The 17,936-nt window shown below is 36.0% G+C and overlaps 1 protein-coding gene across 2 annotated transcripts in view; it reads right to left on the bottom strand.

The window, feature by feature from the left end:
- Positions 1–17,936, bottom strand: part of LOC124612941 — an 87,649-nt gene that overhangs the window by 55,098 nt on the left and 14,615 nt on the right. For both annotated transcript variants that reach the window (XM_047141457.1, XM_047141448.1), the window contains exon 2: positions 7,881–7,981. In XM_047141457.1, coding sequence (XP_046997413.1) covers positions 7,881–7,981 — 101 coding nt within the window. The remainder of the gene's footprint in view (positions 1–7,880; positions 7,982–17,936) is intronic.

Raw genomic sequence — 17,936 nt, 5'->3', positions numbered from 1 at the left:
GCAAAAAGTAATACTTGTATCAAATAAAATGTGACAAGATTACACCAAAACATGTTAGGAATATCCACATTTACAAAAATTGAAATAATTAACATATTTGTGTAAATCATTGTTCATAAAAGTAATATATTTATATAAGTTGCCCAGTGTAATTCCATTAATCTATTATAAGGTACAAAGGTTCATACAAAAGCAAACTGTCAATAACTAATCAGCAATTCAGAATTGTACAACATTAATTGTAATATGTGCAAAATATAGTAACATAATGTATGCCTTCAGCTCTGATTATTATAAAAAATTATAAAAGAAGCAGGGTGGTAGCCATATATGCTTCAGTGCTGTATCAGAGTTTGTAGTTTAAAGACAATATATTATGTTGCTAAAAGTTTGCAATAATTATTTTAAAGGTGCAGTTTGAGTAAATTATTTCATAGTTGGTGCATCAAAAATTGCCCAAGAATACAAGGAAAAGAACCAAAAGCAATATTTACAATGCAAGAGCTTTGAAATTTATAAATTTACACCACCACCATTCATGAACAGCCAGCAAGTTAAGTACTGAAGTGTGCCAATTTCAACCTGGTAACATTTTATTATGCATATAAAAAATTATAATTACTGAATAAAAAGCTATGGCTGTGACCATGGAACAAGATGTTGACTGAAGTTAAACTTACCAAGAAAGAATAAATATAAAACTCCAAAATGACAGCTCTACCAACAATAAAATAGTACACAAAATTTCTCAACGAAATTAAAGAGTTTACTTAAACAAACTTATCTAATAAGTCAGTTAAAAAGTGCAGGTTTAATAACACATTCTATATTGTGAAGCATTACTTAGATACCTCATGGTAAGAAATGAATAATAATAAAAACTATACATTACTTCACAAGATACTTCTGCATTAAAATGCCCACTTCTTTTTTATTTTCTGAAAAACCTTACACCAACATTCTGCAGTGAATAATATTGACATCTTATTATCTTTCTGAGCTCAACAGCTCATCCATTATTGAGGAATGCTGGCTCAATTTTTTAGGCAAGGAAATGGGAAGCTGCAGTAGAAAAAATGGAAACCAAACATCATTGTCATGGTCCTCAGATCAGCAGACAATCTGTGCATTGTAAATAATATGACTGTAGAGTGTGTAATGTACGCCGTGATCATTATTGAAATATGAATGAATCATTTAGAACTAGGTATTTCATTATTAAAAACAGGGTAGTAATTCTTCTGGGAAACCTGAAATTCTCATGGAATTATATTTTGCCTGGAAAATCAAGGAAATTTCATAAAATGTCAGAGTATTCTGTGGTTTTAACCTAGCACTGGAAATTAATTTTAATAAATTTTATAAATTAAAAATTTTAAAATACTTAATTTTTCAAAGTGTGTTAATTATATGAATATTACCCTCTATAAATTATTGACTTTTAATCCTTAATGCATGAGGTGTGGTCTCTCAGACTGCCCAAGAAGTTCCAAACTCACTCTCCAAGGTAATTTCTGATGGAGTGCTTCCGCACTTCACCTACCCTCCTTAAATTGTCAAGTCTATAATGTTCTATAGTCAGTTGCATTATAGTCTTCTTTGTTCATAATTGACAAGCATTGTTAACACGTGTTGGGATCTCCTAGACTGTACCTCATGTTCTATGTACCTGTTGTCTTAAACTAGCACAAAATGTGTTCGCAGGAATATGTCAATTATAACAAACCTAAGTTTGATGACCTTAGTAGTCAGTGAACAGAGGGACATGTCAGTGATATAGATCAAGAAATAAATCAAAAAGATGACAGTTTTGCAGAAGCTAGTGATAACAATTATACTGGCAAACAAGAATATCATTCAGTGGGAGAACTTCAGGATAAAGATGTGGGGCACCTTCCTGTTTTTTCAGTAAAATACTTAAAGTGTTGCGTCAATGGCCTTGCCACAATGATAACACCAGTTCCCATCAGATCACCGAAGTTAAGTGCTGTCAGGTTGGGCTAGCACTTGGATGGGTGACCATCTGGTCTGCCGAGCACTGCTGGCAAGCGGGGTGCACTCAGCCCTTGTGAGGAAAACTAAGGAGCTACTTGATTGAGAAGTAGCGGCTCCAGTCTCGAAAACTGACATACAGCCAGGAGAGCAGCGTACTGATTACATGCCCCTCCATATCCACATCCAGTGACGCCTGTGGGGTGAGGATGACACGGCAGCCGGTCAGTACCATTGGGCCTTCATGGCCTGTTCAGACGGAGTTTAGTTACTTAAAGTGTTAGACAATATCAAATGTGTTCTGAACGGTGGTAAAGGAAAATGTAGATCACAGCAATGAATGTCAGTTTTGCAAACTTTCTTTTTGTCCTATTGTGTGCAATTTCTACCTGCAAGAGTAAAATAGCAAAATTTGGAAAAATGGAATAATATAAGTTTCAATATTACAATTGAAGCATCTTCTTACTTTTGGTGAACTACTGGGTTGGATGTAACAACACCTCTGTACTTAGGAGGAGTATGAAAAGATTTAATAAAATTTGGAAGCTTGCACATGTTACGAATTTGATCAAGTATGACTGGTATGCAAAACAATGGCTATGACAGTTTCTTTTCCATCCCTGTTCTGTCTAAATAAAACTAATAATTACTATGGAGCACCTGAATGCATTAATTCTTCTTTCTTCAGGTGTGCCTGGTGTAAGGACATGTTTGTTTTCATCGTCCAATAGACACTTAGCCTTTTTGTGATGACTACAGGGAATAAACAAGGGACTGTTTCATTGTCAGTAAAATATACATTATTGAATAACTACCGCAAGAACTATGCTACAGGAATTGTTATTTATTCACTGATTTGTGTGCTACGCACCAAGAGGTGTAGAAACTGCTGTTATAAGTGGCTCTTTGTGTCGCAAAAATGAGTGACCTTAACATTCTTTTAAAAGTGCTTGCACTGCTTCTTAGCAGCCAAAAATCTGACAGTGCAATATCTTTTTTTTTCTTTTTGTGTGTGTGTGTGTGTGTGTGTGTGTGTGTGTGTGTGTGTGTGTGTGTGTGTGTGTGTGCATTCTTCAAAGCTGAAAAATTTCAGGGTACGTGTTGTATTGGACTGGATCATTCCCTTGTCATTGCATTGAATAGCATTTTGAATACTGTGCTGGAAATTAGAACTGCAACCCCAGTTTTCACAACAGTAATAATTTATAAGGCACATGTGGGAAACAGTCATAAGTTTCTTTCTCATCTAGAATCAGTTCTCAAAAAATTAAATAGGTGTAAGAGTAAGTTTATAGTATGTGATGATTTTAATGTTAGTATTTTTTAAAACAATATCAATCATAAACAACTGGAATCATTATTGTCCACTTTCACACTACTCACTATTAAGTCAAGAGTACATGCACTTAGCAAGGTAATCTTTCCTAGACCCCAAAGATTACAGTGACATAAAGACACATGCTGTAATAAAGTGCCTGTCTGATTATGACTGCCAAAGGACAACCTTAAAACTTGTCAGCAGAAAAACAGCAAATGGTCTCACCCAAGTTAAACATGTTAGAACAATAGATACTGAATATACTAGTTTGGTTGTGAATAGATTACACTGGAAAAAATAAGAGGAAGTATACCAGGCAAACAGAGTAAATGAGAAATTCCATTTATTCACGAACTTATTTTTCAAACATTTGGAACCCTGCTTCTCCCAAATACATATTAAAATCAAACCAGCCAGTAATGGAAGGAAAGAGTGGTTAACAGCTAGCATTAAAATAACATATGCCACAGAGAGGGATCTGTACAAGTATATAGGACAGAAGATTAGTACAAACCCAGCAGGAAATTATGTTAACAGGAATATTGTAAAATCCTAACACGTGTAACCAGGCATGTGAATGAAATGCCTGCGTTATGTGCACAAAATATTATTGAATCAAACAATGTTGTAAAAACTATATGAGGTGTTATAAAGAGACATATAGGAACTTAAAATTAGAACAAGCAGAAATGCCACACTCCTCTGGTAGTGGTATAGGACAGAATAATCAAAAATTTGTAACCTCAGGTTTCAATAAATTTTTCTCACTGCAGCTGAAAAAATAAGAAAACATCACAACCAGTCTCCCATGGGAACCACAGAGCTATTTCACCACAGGTAAATGACACCAAATGTAGCACTTCATTTCAAAAGCACAACTTCTATAGAAATTGTAAAATCATAAAATAATATGAAAGTACACAATCCTTTGGATATGATGGTGTATCAAGTGGGATTATAAAATCATGTGCAGACTAGATCACATATTATGCTATTTTTGTAGGCCGTCAATGAAAACTAGGTATTTATGAATAGATTAAAACATGCTGTAGTGATGCCTACTCGTAAGAGTAGACAGAGGAATGTAATATTCAATTATCAGACTATCTTCCTGCTATCTGTGTTCTCAAAGATATCTGAGAGAACTGTAGAGCTGTGTGATAGGATTCATAGCTCTTTTTTTTTTTTTTTTTTTTTAATTACTGCCATCCATACAGTTTGGCTTTCATCTATGTCCACTATTCTACCAGTTAACCAAAGTTTACCTCATCCTTTACCCGTGACTGAACCTATGTGATCATTCCATTTCATATCCATACAGAGTATTACACTCAGGTCTTTGTATAAGTTGGCCAATTCCAACAGTGACTCATTGATACTATACTCAAAGGATACTATGTCTTTTTGTTTTGTGAAGTGAAAAATTTTACATTTCTGAAAACTTAGAGCAAGTTGCCAATCCCTGCACCACATTGATATCTTATCAAGATCTGACTGAATATTTATATAGCTTCTTTCAGACATTATTTCATTATGGATAACTGCATCATCTGCAAAAGCCTGATTTTATTGTTAATATTGTCTGCAAAACCATTAATATACGATATGAACAGCAAGGGTCCTAACACACCTCTCTGGGACATATTCGAAGTTACTTTTACATCTGACGGTGACTCTCAATTCAAGATAACATGCTGCATCCTCGCTACCAAAAAGTCCTCAATACAGTTACAAATTTCACTGGCTACCCCATAGGACCATACTTTTGACAATAAACGTAGGTGCAGTGCTGAGTCAAATGCTTTTTGGAAATCAAGAAATACAGCATCTTCCTGGTTGCTTTCATCTACATCTACATATATACTCCGCTAGCCACCAAGCGGTGTGTGGCGGAGGGCACAATTCGCGCCAAAGTCATATTTCCTCCCATGTGGATCGTACGAGGAAAAAACGACTCTCTGAATGCCTCAGTATGAGCTCTAATTTCCCTTATCTTTGAATAGTGATCACTACAGGATTTGAAAGTTGCTGGTAATAATATATGCTCTACATCCTCGGCAAAGATCGGATTTCAGAATTTAGTGAGCAGCCCCCCTCCCTGTTTAGTGCGTCCCCTATCTGCAAATGTATCCCACTTCATACTTTCTATGGGATTTGTAATGCTCTCACAATGGCTAAATGTACCAGTCATGAATCTTCTTTGGACCTTCTCAATCTCTTGAATCAGATCCAACTGGTAAAGCTTTCAGTATGTCGTGAGAAAAGTGCAAGCTGGGTTTCACATGACTGATATTTTTGGCACTGTGGACGTCATTCTGTTCAAGGTATCTCATTATGTTTGAGCTAAGAATACATCCTAAGATTCTGTAAAAAACTCAGATTTCAAGGATATTGGACAGTAGTTTTGTGGATCACTTCTACTACCCTTCTTGTAGATGGGTGTGATCTGTGTTTTTCTCCAATAGTGGGCGCAATATTTTGTACAAGGGATTTATGACAGATTATAGATAGAATATGGGCTAGTTCAGCCCCAAATCCATTATAGAATCTGACAAGAATTCCATGGCACAGTGAAGCTTTGTTCAGTTTCAATGATTTCACCTATTTCTCAAAACGACTGTCACTGATACTGATTTCACTTATCTTTTCAGTGGTTTGAGGATTAAATTGTGGCAATTCTTGTAAAGGAACATTTGAAAACTGAGTTAAAATTTACAGCTTTTGCTTTGGTATCCTCAATAACATTTCCTGTCTTGTTCATTTGGAGCTAGATACTAACTTTGGTGCCACTAACAGACTTTACATATGACCAGAATTTCTTTGGGTTCTGTGAAAGATCATTTGACAATATACTGCTAGAGCAGTCATTGAAAGCATCACGCATTGCTCTCTTGACAGCCAAATGCCTTTCATTCAGCATCCCTCTATCTATAGCCCTATGATTTGTTTTACACCTGTTATGTAGTAACTTCTGTTTCCTTAGAAGTTTGTTTACAAAGATTGTATACTGAGAAGGTTCCCTCCCATTATGAACTGTTCTACTGGATACATATCTGTCCAGTGCAGGGTCAATTATTCTTTTAATATGAGCCAGAGTTCCTCTACATGCTAATGAACTGTGCTGAAAGTTTCAGGTTCTTCATTAAGATATAATACTACTGATTTTTTTTATCTAGTTTATTAAACATATGTATACGTTTCTGTTTGTTTTGAATGTCCTTTGTACTTTGGCAATAATTGTTGCCACAACTGCATCATGGCCACTGATACCAATTTCAATGCGGACATCCTCAGAGATATCAGGTGTATTTGTTGCCATTAGATCCAATACATTTCCATCATGAGTGAGGTTCCTAACTATCTGGTCTAGGTAGTTTTCAGAGAATGTACTAAAGTTTCACTGGATGCCTTATCATGCCCACCACTAAAAAAAAACTGTAATTTTCCCAATTAATTGTTGTATGTTGTATGATTTAAGTCTCCCCAGTGATTACAGTATGACTGGGGAACTTATGGGTAGGTCAAATAAGGTTTTCTCTAATGTTTTCAGTTGCATCAGGAGATGTGTCTGGTGGGTGATAGATGGATCCAGTTATCAATTTACACCCACACTAAGTTTTGCCTGAACAATCTCACATACAACTTCAATTTTTACCTCTGTGGATTTGAGCTTCTTGTCTCCTGTGACAAATACACCACATCCATTTCCCATTCACCTATCCTTTCCATATACACTTAAATTTCCCACAAAAATCTCACTGACATCAATTTTAGGTCTCAACCAGATTTCTGTACCTTGTATTATGTAAGCTTCAATGCTTCTCATGAGCGCTTCAAACTCTGGCACTTTGTTGTGTATACTTCGGTAGTTTACCATTAGGATTTTAACATTCATAGGGGATTCTCCACAAAGAGAGCTACATTTAGCTTAACAGATGAAATTCTGGGTATCAGAAGTTCAGAATGTATCCTACAGGGATCTTTTGTAACCCTGCCAAGGCATTTGACTGCATAGATAATAACACATTGCTAAAAGAGTTTCCACACTATGGCATAAAAGATGAAACTTTGTCTTGGTTAGAATCTTATTTACATAACAGGAAACAAAGCATTGTCTTAATGGGGGCACATGAACAACAAACTCAGACTGGGGAAACGCAAATGTTTAGTCCCTCAAGGCTCAGTCCTTGTGCCACTGATTTTCTTCATCTGTATTAGTGATACACCAAGTACAATTAATAAGAGAGTGAAAATAAAAACATTTATGTTTGTTGATAATACAAATATTCTGATCAAAGTATCCAACTCAACAATGCAGGATACAGTCCTGACAGGCATTAACCAAGTACACAAATGCTTCACAGCAAATAGATACAGATTTACATAACAACAAAAAATACTTCAAGTTATGGGAATGGATATTAACAATCAGGACATTAATGAAATCCACAAGGCATTCAAATGAACAATTAATAAAAATTATGTACATGAATAATTATATATAAATATTAGCATTTCCTCAAAATGAATAGATATACAGATTGAAGTCTGTAATAAGAGTTATACTTACTGTGAGAGGTGCAGTTAACTCAGAAGTATTATGATCCTCATCTGTTTCAGATGGGGGTGTGGTTCTTGTATCTTCTGTCTGACACGTTGCCAAGATCACGACTGAAATATGTAAAGACAAAGTATTACAGCTTTCTCTGTACACATTTTTTATTATAATTATTAATTTCATCTGTACTATGATCCTATAAAAACATGGATTTAATAAAAGCTGTGAGAAGAATAAAGATAGACACTCAACATGTATTGGAGGTGATGCATAGTGGATAAGCAAATAAGCACGAACATAACAGCTCAGCTTAGAAACCTATGTTCTTTTACAAAGCACACAGATATACAAATGCACATTGATCTATACTGACCAGCATTGTGATAACAAGTTAGGCTACAGTCCTACACTTCCATTACGTGATGAGTGGTTGTCTTTGCTCCCTGTATTGGTTAATCTTTGATCCCTTACAGCTTTCACAAAAATTTTGATACATTGTTGGAAAAACCCTAATGAAGCTTCTCACATATCTATTGACAACTCAAGTGCCTTCACATAACCTTCCTTCTTCAAGGTAGATTACTAACATCTTTGTTTAGACACACAACATTAAGATTAATGAATAAGTAGGAAACTTTTTATCCCAGATTAGAGGTAATGCAGTATATTAACAAGTTGAATTTCATTTATAATTAGGGATATAAGATGTTTACTTGAAGTATACCCTACATACACATCTGTATGTAGTTTACATCTGTTACAGGATATCTCTTTATTGATAAATGCTCCACTGGTCAGTTCGACAATTATGCATTCTTAAACAGGTAATTGTCACATGTCAGCACACTGTATATGTTCCACTACAGATTATGGGAGCTTCTAGAAACAGTTCCACATATTTTGAGCACCATCTAGCTAGCCAATGTAACAAACAACCAAATGGTACACTTGTGGATGCCTAGTTGTAGACTACTTAAAGCTATCAAATACTAGTCATTTATCACTTTTATTGTATCATACATGTAGCCAATGAAACTGCGTAATTATATCTTTTATATAAAAATGAAAACATATGTAAAATCTAAGACAAATATCACTCCCATCTTTTTTCCCTTTTTTAAATAAGTGTAAGATAAGAGACAATAAAAATAAGGTTTATATCTTTTTACTGCATTTCATCAAAAGCTTATGAATGTCTCCATAGAAATGCATAAAGCACAGAAGTAATATGTAGCATGAAAATGAACCAAAAATCTACTACATATCATAGAAAGAAAGCTCTTAATTTTTAATTCACTCATTCATGATATGGAAAGCAATCAAAAAACTTAACAACTCTCAAAATGCAAGTGAAACACTGATTTTGAATCAATCTTTACAAAACATAACAGATGGCAGGCACTATATTAAGAGTTGTTAACAGTTCAGAGTAATTACAAAAGTCTTTTGATCATTCCAGCCATTTTCATCTGCCTGCATTCCCAATATAATGGCAATTAAATCACCAGCTCATTAAACTCAAAAATTCAATCAGGAAGATTCGATTTCCAACCAATAAGCTGATGCAGAAGTACATGCAAGTTGACTGTACTGTAAACAAAATGAAGGAACAGAGTACAAAGATAAGAAAAAGGAAGAAGTATGGTAATATTATATAGGCAATAAGAGAATTAATACTCCATTTGACTATGAGAGACTTACTACATAGAGAGAGCAACCAAACACAGTCAATGAGTAGTAACAGTTAGGGGCAGATTCCGTATACAATGATAACAAGTACAGACAAACCACACAAGTAAATGAAATAAGAGGAATATATAACAATAGTAGATGACACAAACATATTAGTTGTGAATTTGTGTACTGTACTTTAAAGTTAATTATCCTTGCTTCTGCTCTTAATTTTTCTCTCTTCATCACAACTTATCTAACATAACATTTATCCACCAGTTCCATGAGAATGAATCTCAGCTATCAACAAAACTACAAAAAGGGTTATGAAACATGTTTTTGAGGTATTTTGTTGCATATATTTATCTACATACACGAAAGCAAATGAAATTGACAACAAAATATCACTATGTTGTATTTTCTTAAATTTAATTACTAATAACAAAGTTAGTTCAATGTTTTGGTCATGAGTTAGTATTCTGAGACTACTTCATTCAGAGATTTTGGTAAAGGATACTTTCAGTCCAAAAGAGCACCATTTTGGCCATGTGTTGTCAATTCATGAACTCTACTTAGGTCACTGTTTAATAATCTGACAATTCTTACACTGATGCTGCAATATACATAATCTCTTACTAAACACAAAACAGAGAAAAGAACTGTATGTAGGTTGCATGTATTTATCATTTAATAAAGCAGCGTGCATGCCTTCTGCTGAAACTGAGGGTGGTTAGTGACACGCTTATCTTTTAGCAACAATGTTGAAAGTTTTTCTCCTAACAAAATATTTCAACTATGTTCATTGTAATCTAAGGTCTATTGCTGTCAGTTCCACTCATTAAAATGAATTGAATTCAGAAAACATTGTGTTTTTTGTGACACTTTGCACATATCATTTTAAGACATGTCATGAGACTGCTTTTGTGAACAAATCTTTCTCTAGAGAAACAACTAGAGGAATAGTGCACTTAAAATGGCTTCTGTCACTTTTCAAGGCATTAAAGAACACAGGTACTTTCCACTGGCTATCAGTAGCAATAATTCTGACTTTTAGCTTTTGACTGGCATATTTTTATTACTTGTTTTGCTACACTTGTGTTCCTGCATCAATAAATTTGTCTCACTATCATCATCATCTGTATATAAATGTTACAATATATTGTACTAGCGTGAAAATTAGTGGTATTAGCAGTTAACAATCTGTAACGTAATTTTCTGGAAATGATGAATGTCAGTATGTTTAAGAACAATCATGAAAATAGTTTGTAGTAATGGCTGTTTCTTTAATGTCAACAGGATCAAGTCTATTTTATATTATATATGCACTCTTATGACTCAAGTGGGTGCTGAGAAAAATAAAATATTGTCACCTCACAACCGCAATTAGGTCCAAATTGAAAGCAGGGTCATCAGTGAAGTACAACACTGAAAGCATGTTTACTACAGACACAAATGTACAGAAGGAACAGAACTGTCTCCTGGATGGAGAATGCTGCTATTTATTCAGACATCAAATATTCCAAAATACACAAACATTACAAACATAAGAGATTTTTTAGAACATTCTGGAAACAGTAAATACTATTTAAATATTTGTTGGAGATCTAATTTGAATTGGCAACACACAAAACATCAGCCAATCCACCTCCTTGGCAGGGGTCCTAGACATGCTTCTGTGGTGGTGCTCAACCTGGGGGTAAGCTCGCTTGAATCCCAGCAGTGGAGAAAATTTTCACTTCCAGTATTTGGCTGGCAAGGGAAGAGGAGGTAGTGGTGTAAAGTTCCCGATCACCAAACTTTGTGTCAATGTCATACTTCTCCATATTGTCTCACAAAGTGAGGGCATGTGACACTGTTGATGGTGATCCATCCATCAGGTGGAGACGTTAAGCTTGATGGCCACCTTGGTGATATTTGCAAGAAGTAGGCTGTGTGCCAGCACAGGGTTTCAGCCTCTCCCTTCTTTCAACATCATCATCATAATTGTTATACAACACAAACATTACACTCCACACACAGTGAAAGAATGTTGGAAGGTGAGAGGAGGTGTTTGGTGCAGAGAGGGAAAGCAGGGGATATGAAATGGAAAATATAATAAAGTTCCAAGCAAAGTAAAGGCTCAATTATAGTTGGGAATCACGTTGAAGAACGTTCATTTTCTTTTAAATTATCATTGACTAGAGAACAAAGAATACTGACTGCCTCCTGGATTGCTATTACACTTCAACACAATAATAGGTTCTTTATTATTATTATTTAGAATGTGGTGGGCAGTAGTTGGTAAATTAAGAGATGGTAGCTAAATAGAAGAAATCAAGTTCTCAGCAACAGATCTCAGAGGTAATATATTTGGAATTTCATCCAAACCCATAAGTTGTAATATGTATGACAGTTCTATGCTGTAACATTACAAAGAATGTTCTGGGACAGGAGAATTAGTTTTACACACATATGCAATCTGACGGCATCCACTCTATCTCAATAGAACAATATGTGTTCCCAGAATGACCAAACTGATGTGTGGCTGTCAAGATAGTGCCATCTTTCTACACAATAAGCAGATTTTATATCTATTTATTTGGGCTACAAGAAATTGCTCTTCACAGCTTGAGTTCAACTTGTAGATAATGTCTCACAGAATTAATTTCATTGCAACATTCACATATAAAACAAGTGACTGTTGATGAGGACTCCATCCAAATATCTTCCCTGAGAGGGATGTGAGCCTCCTAAGAAATGGTTTATCTGGCTGCCCATCAGTCAGGTTTAGCTGAGAATGAAACTGCAAAATTCCACAATATTATAAATGCTTCCACCATTTTCCCCTAACATTTGAGGCTTTAATGAAACAAATTGGTTACACATGTATCTATCAAAGTATTTTCCATCGCTGGCCACTACTTTCTCCCATCTTTTGGGCAGTGTATGAGCCTCCCTTCAAAAAAATTGTTCACCTTTTGAAGCGATCCACGAATTGATCCAATTCGTGACTTCTTCATGAGATTGGAAGTGTTGGTCAGCCAAGCCATGCGCCATTGATCTAAACTGGAGAACAAGATGGGTGGGATGGTACTTCCCATTTTAATGTTTCCAAGTATGTTCTGACCTCTTTTGCAATGTGGGGTTGAGCGTTGTCATGCTGCAAAATCACTTTATTGTGCCTCTCGCCGTATTGTGGCCGTTTGTCTTTTAATGCTCTGCTCAAACACATTAATTGCATTCAGTAATAAGCACCTGTGATTGTTTAATTTGGTTTTAACACCTCATAGTACACTATGCCGAGCTGGTCCCACCAAATGTAGAGCATGATCTTGGAGCCATGAATATTTGATTTGGCTGTCAACGTGGAAGCATGGCAGGGATATCACCATGATTTTTTGCGTTTAGGGTTATTGTAATGAACCCAATTTTCGTCCCCAGTCACAATGTGATGCAGAAATCACTTCAATTTTTGCCTCTGAAGCAATTGTTCATAAACACACAAACACCATTCAACGTCTCTTGGTTTCAGCTCACACACAAACCAAGTTCCTTCTTTCTGAATCATGACCATAGTCTTGAGATGTTTTGAAATGGCTTGCTGTGTCACTCCAACAAATCATGCCAATTCTTCTTCAGTTTGACGCAAGTTTTCACTCAGCAATGTCTCCAATTCTGCATCTTCAAAATCATTCTCTCTTCCACCACTATGCCAGTCTATGACATTAAAGTCACCGTTCTTGAAGCATTGAAACCACTCACGACATGTTCATTTACTAATAGCGTCCTTACCATACATACTTCAGAGCATTCAATGAGACTCAGCCACTGTTTCCTTCATTATGAAACAAAACAGTAACACCTCCCGCAAATCATGAGAATTAGGCTCATAAACTGACATTTTCAATCAAGAACAACACAAGTTGACTAATTTTTGAATGAGGTTATGTTAACTGAGACCTTTGGAGAAAAGAGAACCACTTGTATGAATATGAAGAGCTCAGATGGAAACCCAGTTCTAAACAAAGAAGGGAAAGCAGAAAGGTGGAAGGAGTATATAGAGGGTCTATACAAGGGCGATGTACTTGAGAACAATATTATGGAAATGGAAGAGGATGTAAGTGAAGATGAAATGGGAGATATGATACTGAGTGAAGAATTTGACAGAGCACTGAAAGACCTGAGTCGAAACAAGGCCCTGGGAGTAGACAACATTCCATTAGAACTACTGACAGCCTTGGGAGAGCCAGTCCTGACAAAACTCTATCATCTGGTGAGCAAGATATATGAGACAGGCGAAATACACTCAGACTCCAAGAAGAATATAATAATTCCAATCCCAAAGAAAGCACGTGTTGACAGATGTGAAAATTACTGAACTATCAGTTTAATAAGCCACAGCTGCAAAATACTTATGTGAATTCTTTACAGACGAATGAAAAAACTAGTAGAAGCCAACCTCGGGGAAGATCAGTTTGGATTCCGTAGAAATATTGGAAGACGTGAGGCAATACTGACTTTACGACTTATCTTAGAAGCTAGATTAAGGAAAGGCAAACCTACATTTCTTGCATTTGTAGATTTAGAGAAACCTTTTGACAATGTTGAGTGGAATACTCTCTTTCAAATTCTGAAGGTGGCAGGGGTCAAATACAGGGAGCAAAAAGCTATTTACAATTTGTACAGAAACCAGATGGCAGTTATATGAGTCGAGGGACATGAAACAGAAGCAGTGGTTGGGAAGGGAGTGAGACAGGGTTTTAGCCTGTCCCCGATGTTATTCAATCTGTATATTGAGTAAGCAGTGAAGGAAACAAAAGAATAATTCGGAGTAGGTATTAAAATCCGTGGAGACGAAATAAAAACTTTGAGGTTTGCCGATGACATTGTAATTCTGTCAGAGACAGCAAAGGACTTGGAAGAGCAGTTGAATGAAATGGATAGTGATTTGAAAGGAGGATATAAGATGAACATCAACAAAAACAAAACGAGGATAATGGAATGTAGTCAAATTAAATTGGGTGATGCTGAGGGAATTAGATTAGGAAACGAGACACTTAAAGTAGTAAAGGAGTTTTGCTATTTGGGGAGCAAAATAACTGATGATGGTCGAAGCAGAGAGGATATAAAATGCAGACTGGCAATGGCAAGGAAAGCATTTCTGAAGAAGAGAAATTTGTTAACATCGAGTATAGATTTAAGTGTCAGGAAGTCATTTCTGAAAGTATTTGTATGGAGTGTAGCCATGTATGGAAGTGAAACATGGACGATAAATATTTTGGACAAGAAGAGAACAGAAGCTTTCGAAATGTGGTGCTACAGAAGAACGCTGAAGATTAGATGGGTAGATCACATAACTAATGAGGAGGTATTGAATAGGATTGGGGAGAAGAGAAGTTTGTGGCAAAATTTGACTAGAAGAAGGGATTGGTTGGTAGGACATGTTCTAAGGCATCAAGGGATCACCAATTTAGTATTGGAGGGCAGCATGGAGGGTAAAAATCGTAGAGAGAGACCAAGAGATGAATACACTAAGCAGATTCAAAAGGATGTAGGTTGCAGTAGGTACTGGGAGATGAAGAAGCTTGCACAAGGTAGAGTAGCATGGAGAGATGCATCAAACCAGTCTCAGGACTGAAGACCACAACAACAACAACATGTTAACTGAGGTCCAAGCTACCTGCCTGATATCTTCGAGCTGTTTCTTTCAAACGCTACTTACCGTTGTCGCCACCTATTGGCAAATGGCGGAAGCAAAGTTGCACACCTTGTAATTCCATTACAAAATTCTGAAAAGAGCTGCAGAATGGACAACGGAAAGACCTTCTTTATCAAGGACGCAAAGTAGATGAGAAATTTAATTCTTTTCAGAAACATTATACTTGAGCATCTTACTCATGAAGACCTAATATGGGAAAATGAGGAGTTGTTACAGAACACAGGTTCACAAATATTGAAACAAGTAGATGTTGCAGTGGTCACATATAGAAGTGTGTGCTCATGAATTCAATTAAAAAATGGTTCACTTTTAATTGTAACTGTATACGGATCCTTACTGTGAAATTTTGAACTGTTTATGAGGTGTATGGACTTACTAATATGCTGTGTACCAGACAGCAGCAAGCAAGTAACAGTTTGTGGTGATTTCAGTGTAAAAATTCTGATAGAAATAAATTATCTGGAAATATGATTTGGGTCCTACTCTTTGCTCTGGAAATTTAATCTTCCAACACAGGTGGATAAAGACACTAGAACCCTAACTGATAATGTTTTCTTTGATGAAGCTCAAAGCCAGAAAGTAACTATTTACCCAGTAACAAATGCTCTCTCAGACCATAATGTGCAGTTAGGATACTCAAGATAGTGCTTTACAGTACAGATACTCCTCAGTGTAAATCAGTTATAGTAATTAATGACTCCAGCACAAGTGCTTTTAAGAATAGTTTATATGAGATGACATGGACCAAAATTTATGAACCAAATAAAAAACAAGCTCCTCATCCAGACGGTGAGGGCCCAAGGAAAGTCTACCAGATGCTGTGTCATCTGCCACCTTGCACTGTCCTGCAGGTGAGGTATGGAGATGCATGTGATCAGCATACTGCTCTCCTGGCCATTTTGAGCCTCTGCTATTGAGCCAAGTAGATCCTCAAATGGCATAATGATGCTGACCACATTCTGTACGAGTCCTCCCACCAGGAAAAAATCATTGGTAGTACCAGGAATTGAATCCTGATCCTCTGCGTAGCAGCCATCTACACTGACTAGTCAGCTATGGAGGTTGACTTATGAAATAAGTTCTCATGTAAAATTTTACTTATTCCCTTACAAACCAATATCATTATCTGAAAATAGCTGGCCAAGTAAGCAAATCAAAAAAGGACATTAAATAGCTGTGTAAATGATCACAGATCACTAGAAGGATTAAAATATCTTCTGAAAGAAAAAGAGAAAAATATCTATTGACAAGAACAATAAAAGATACTGCAGTTGTGGCACACTACAAAAACTGTGCATAATTACCAAGAAAAGTTATTAAAAATCAAGGAACATGCACATCACATCAGAAATCAGTAACTTTGGCAACAGGTTTAAGTCTATATGGAATGTAGTAAAATGAGAGACTGGACAACAGACTACAGAACAGGATAATGTAATTATTGATTTAAATGGAAGGGCTATAAATGATCAGTCAAAGGTTGCAGATATGTTTAATAATAATTTCTTACGTGTTGTAGAAAATACAGGAACAAACAGTTCAAGAAAAAACTCTAAGCAGTATTTTGAAAAAGTAACCCACATCAATTTCAGTTATATGAATATCTCACCAAATTCTTCTTCTGAATGAAATGACATAATTTCAGAGACTTTACTAGCTTCATACAGATATGATTTTATGTATATACATTGTAGCAGCACATGAAAATTTGTACAAAGACCTGGAATCAAACCTGGGTCTCCTGCTTACTAGGCAGGTGCATCAGCCATTAAGCCGCCTTGGCACAGTGGTTCACACAACTGCATGGATTACCCTGGCATGCCTCCCTCCTTGCTCCCAATTCTTAATGCCACCCCAGTCTACTTTAAATCCACCTTACACACTGTTCATGAAACTGGAGCCAAGAAAGTAATCTCTAAGTGTAGACCCATCTTCTTCCTTTCTGTAGTTCTCAAAAACATTTGAGATGATAGCTTACAACAAAATTTTGAACAACTTTCTTCAAATGAAATTTCAACAAAAGTTCAGTTTGGTTTCTGTAATGGCTTCTCAGTGGGGAAACCAATATATAATTGATGAATTATTCTTGGGTTATCAGCCGAGTGGTGGCATCATCTTGTTGCAACGTTTTGTACCCATCATCTTCTGGCAAAGTCAGAAGATGATGCCTACGAAACTCATCGAAATGTTACGACAAGACAGTGCCACCACTTGGCTGATAACCCAAGAAGAATTCATCAGTGGAATACACTGAGAAAGACTGCAATCGCATATACCAATATATGATGTCATGAACACAGTTCTGGTAGAACAACACAAGGAAAGTAACTCTATCAGTATCTACTGTGATCTTGCCAAAGCTTCTTATTGAATAAACAATAAAATTCACTAAGAAAACTATGGTGTGTGTAGAGTATTATCTTAACAATACAAAATAACAAAGGGTCAAGTTAAAAAAAATAATTAAAAAAAAAAAAAGAAACATGTTGTCGTTGTTGTCTTCCAAATACTGGTTTGCTACTCGATCCTGTGCAAGCCTCATTATCTCTGAGTAACTACTGCAATCTACATCCTTCTGAATCTGCTTAGTATATTCATCTCTTCGGCTCCCTCTACAATTTTTACCCTCCACACTTCCCTCCAATATTAAATTGGTGATCTCTTGATGCCTCAGAATGTGTCCCATCAACCAATCCCTT

This window comes from Schistocerca americana, chromosome 1, assembly GCF_021461395.2.
Source record: "Schistocerca americana isolate TAMUIC-IGC-003095 chromosome 1, iqSchAmer2.1, whole genome shotgun sequence".
Taxonomy (NCBI): Eukaryota; Metazoa; Arthropoda; class Insecta; order Orthoptera; family Acrididae; genus Schistocerca; species Schistocerca americana.
The sequence above is the reverse complement of the archived record's forward strand: the minus strand, read 5'-3'. Positions and strand labels throughout refer to the sequence as shown.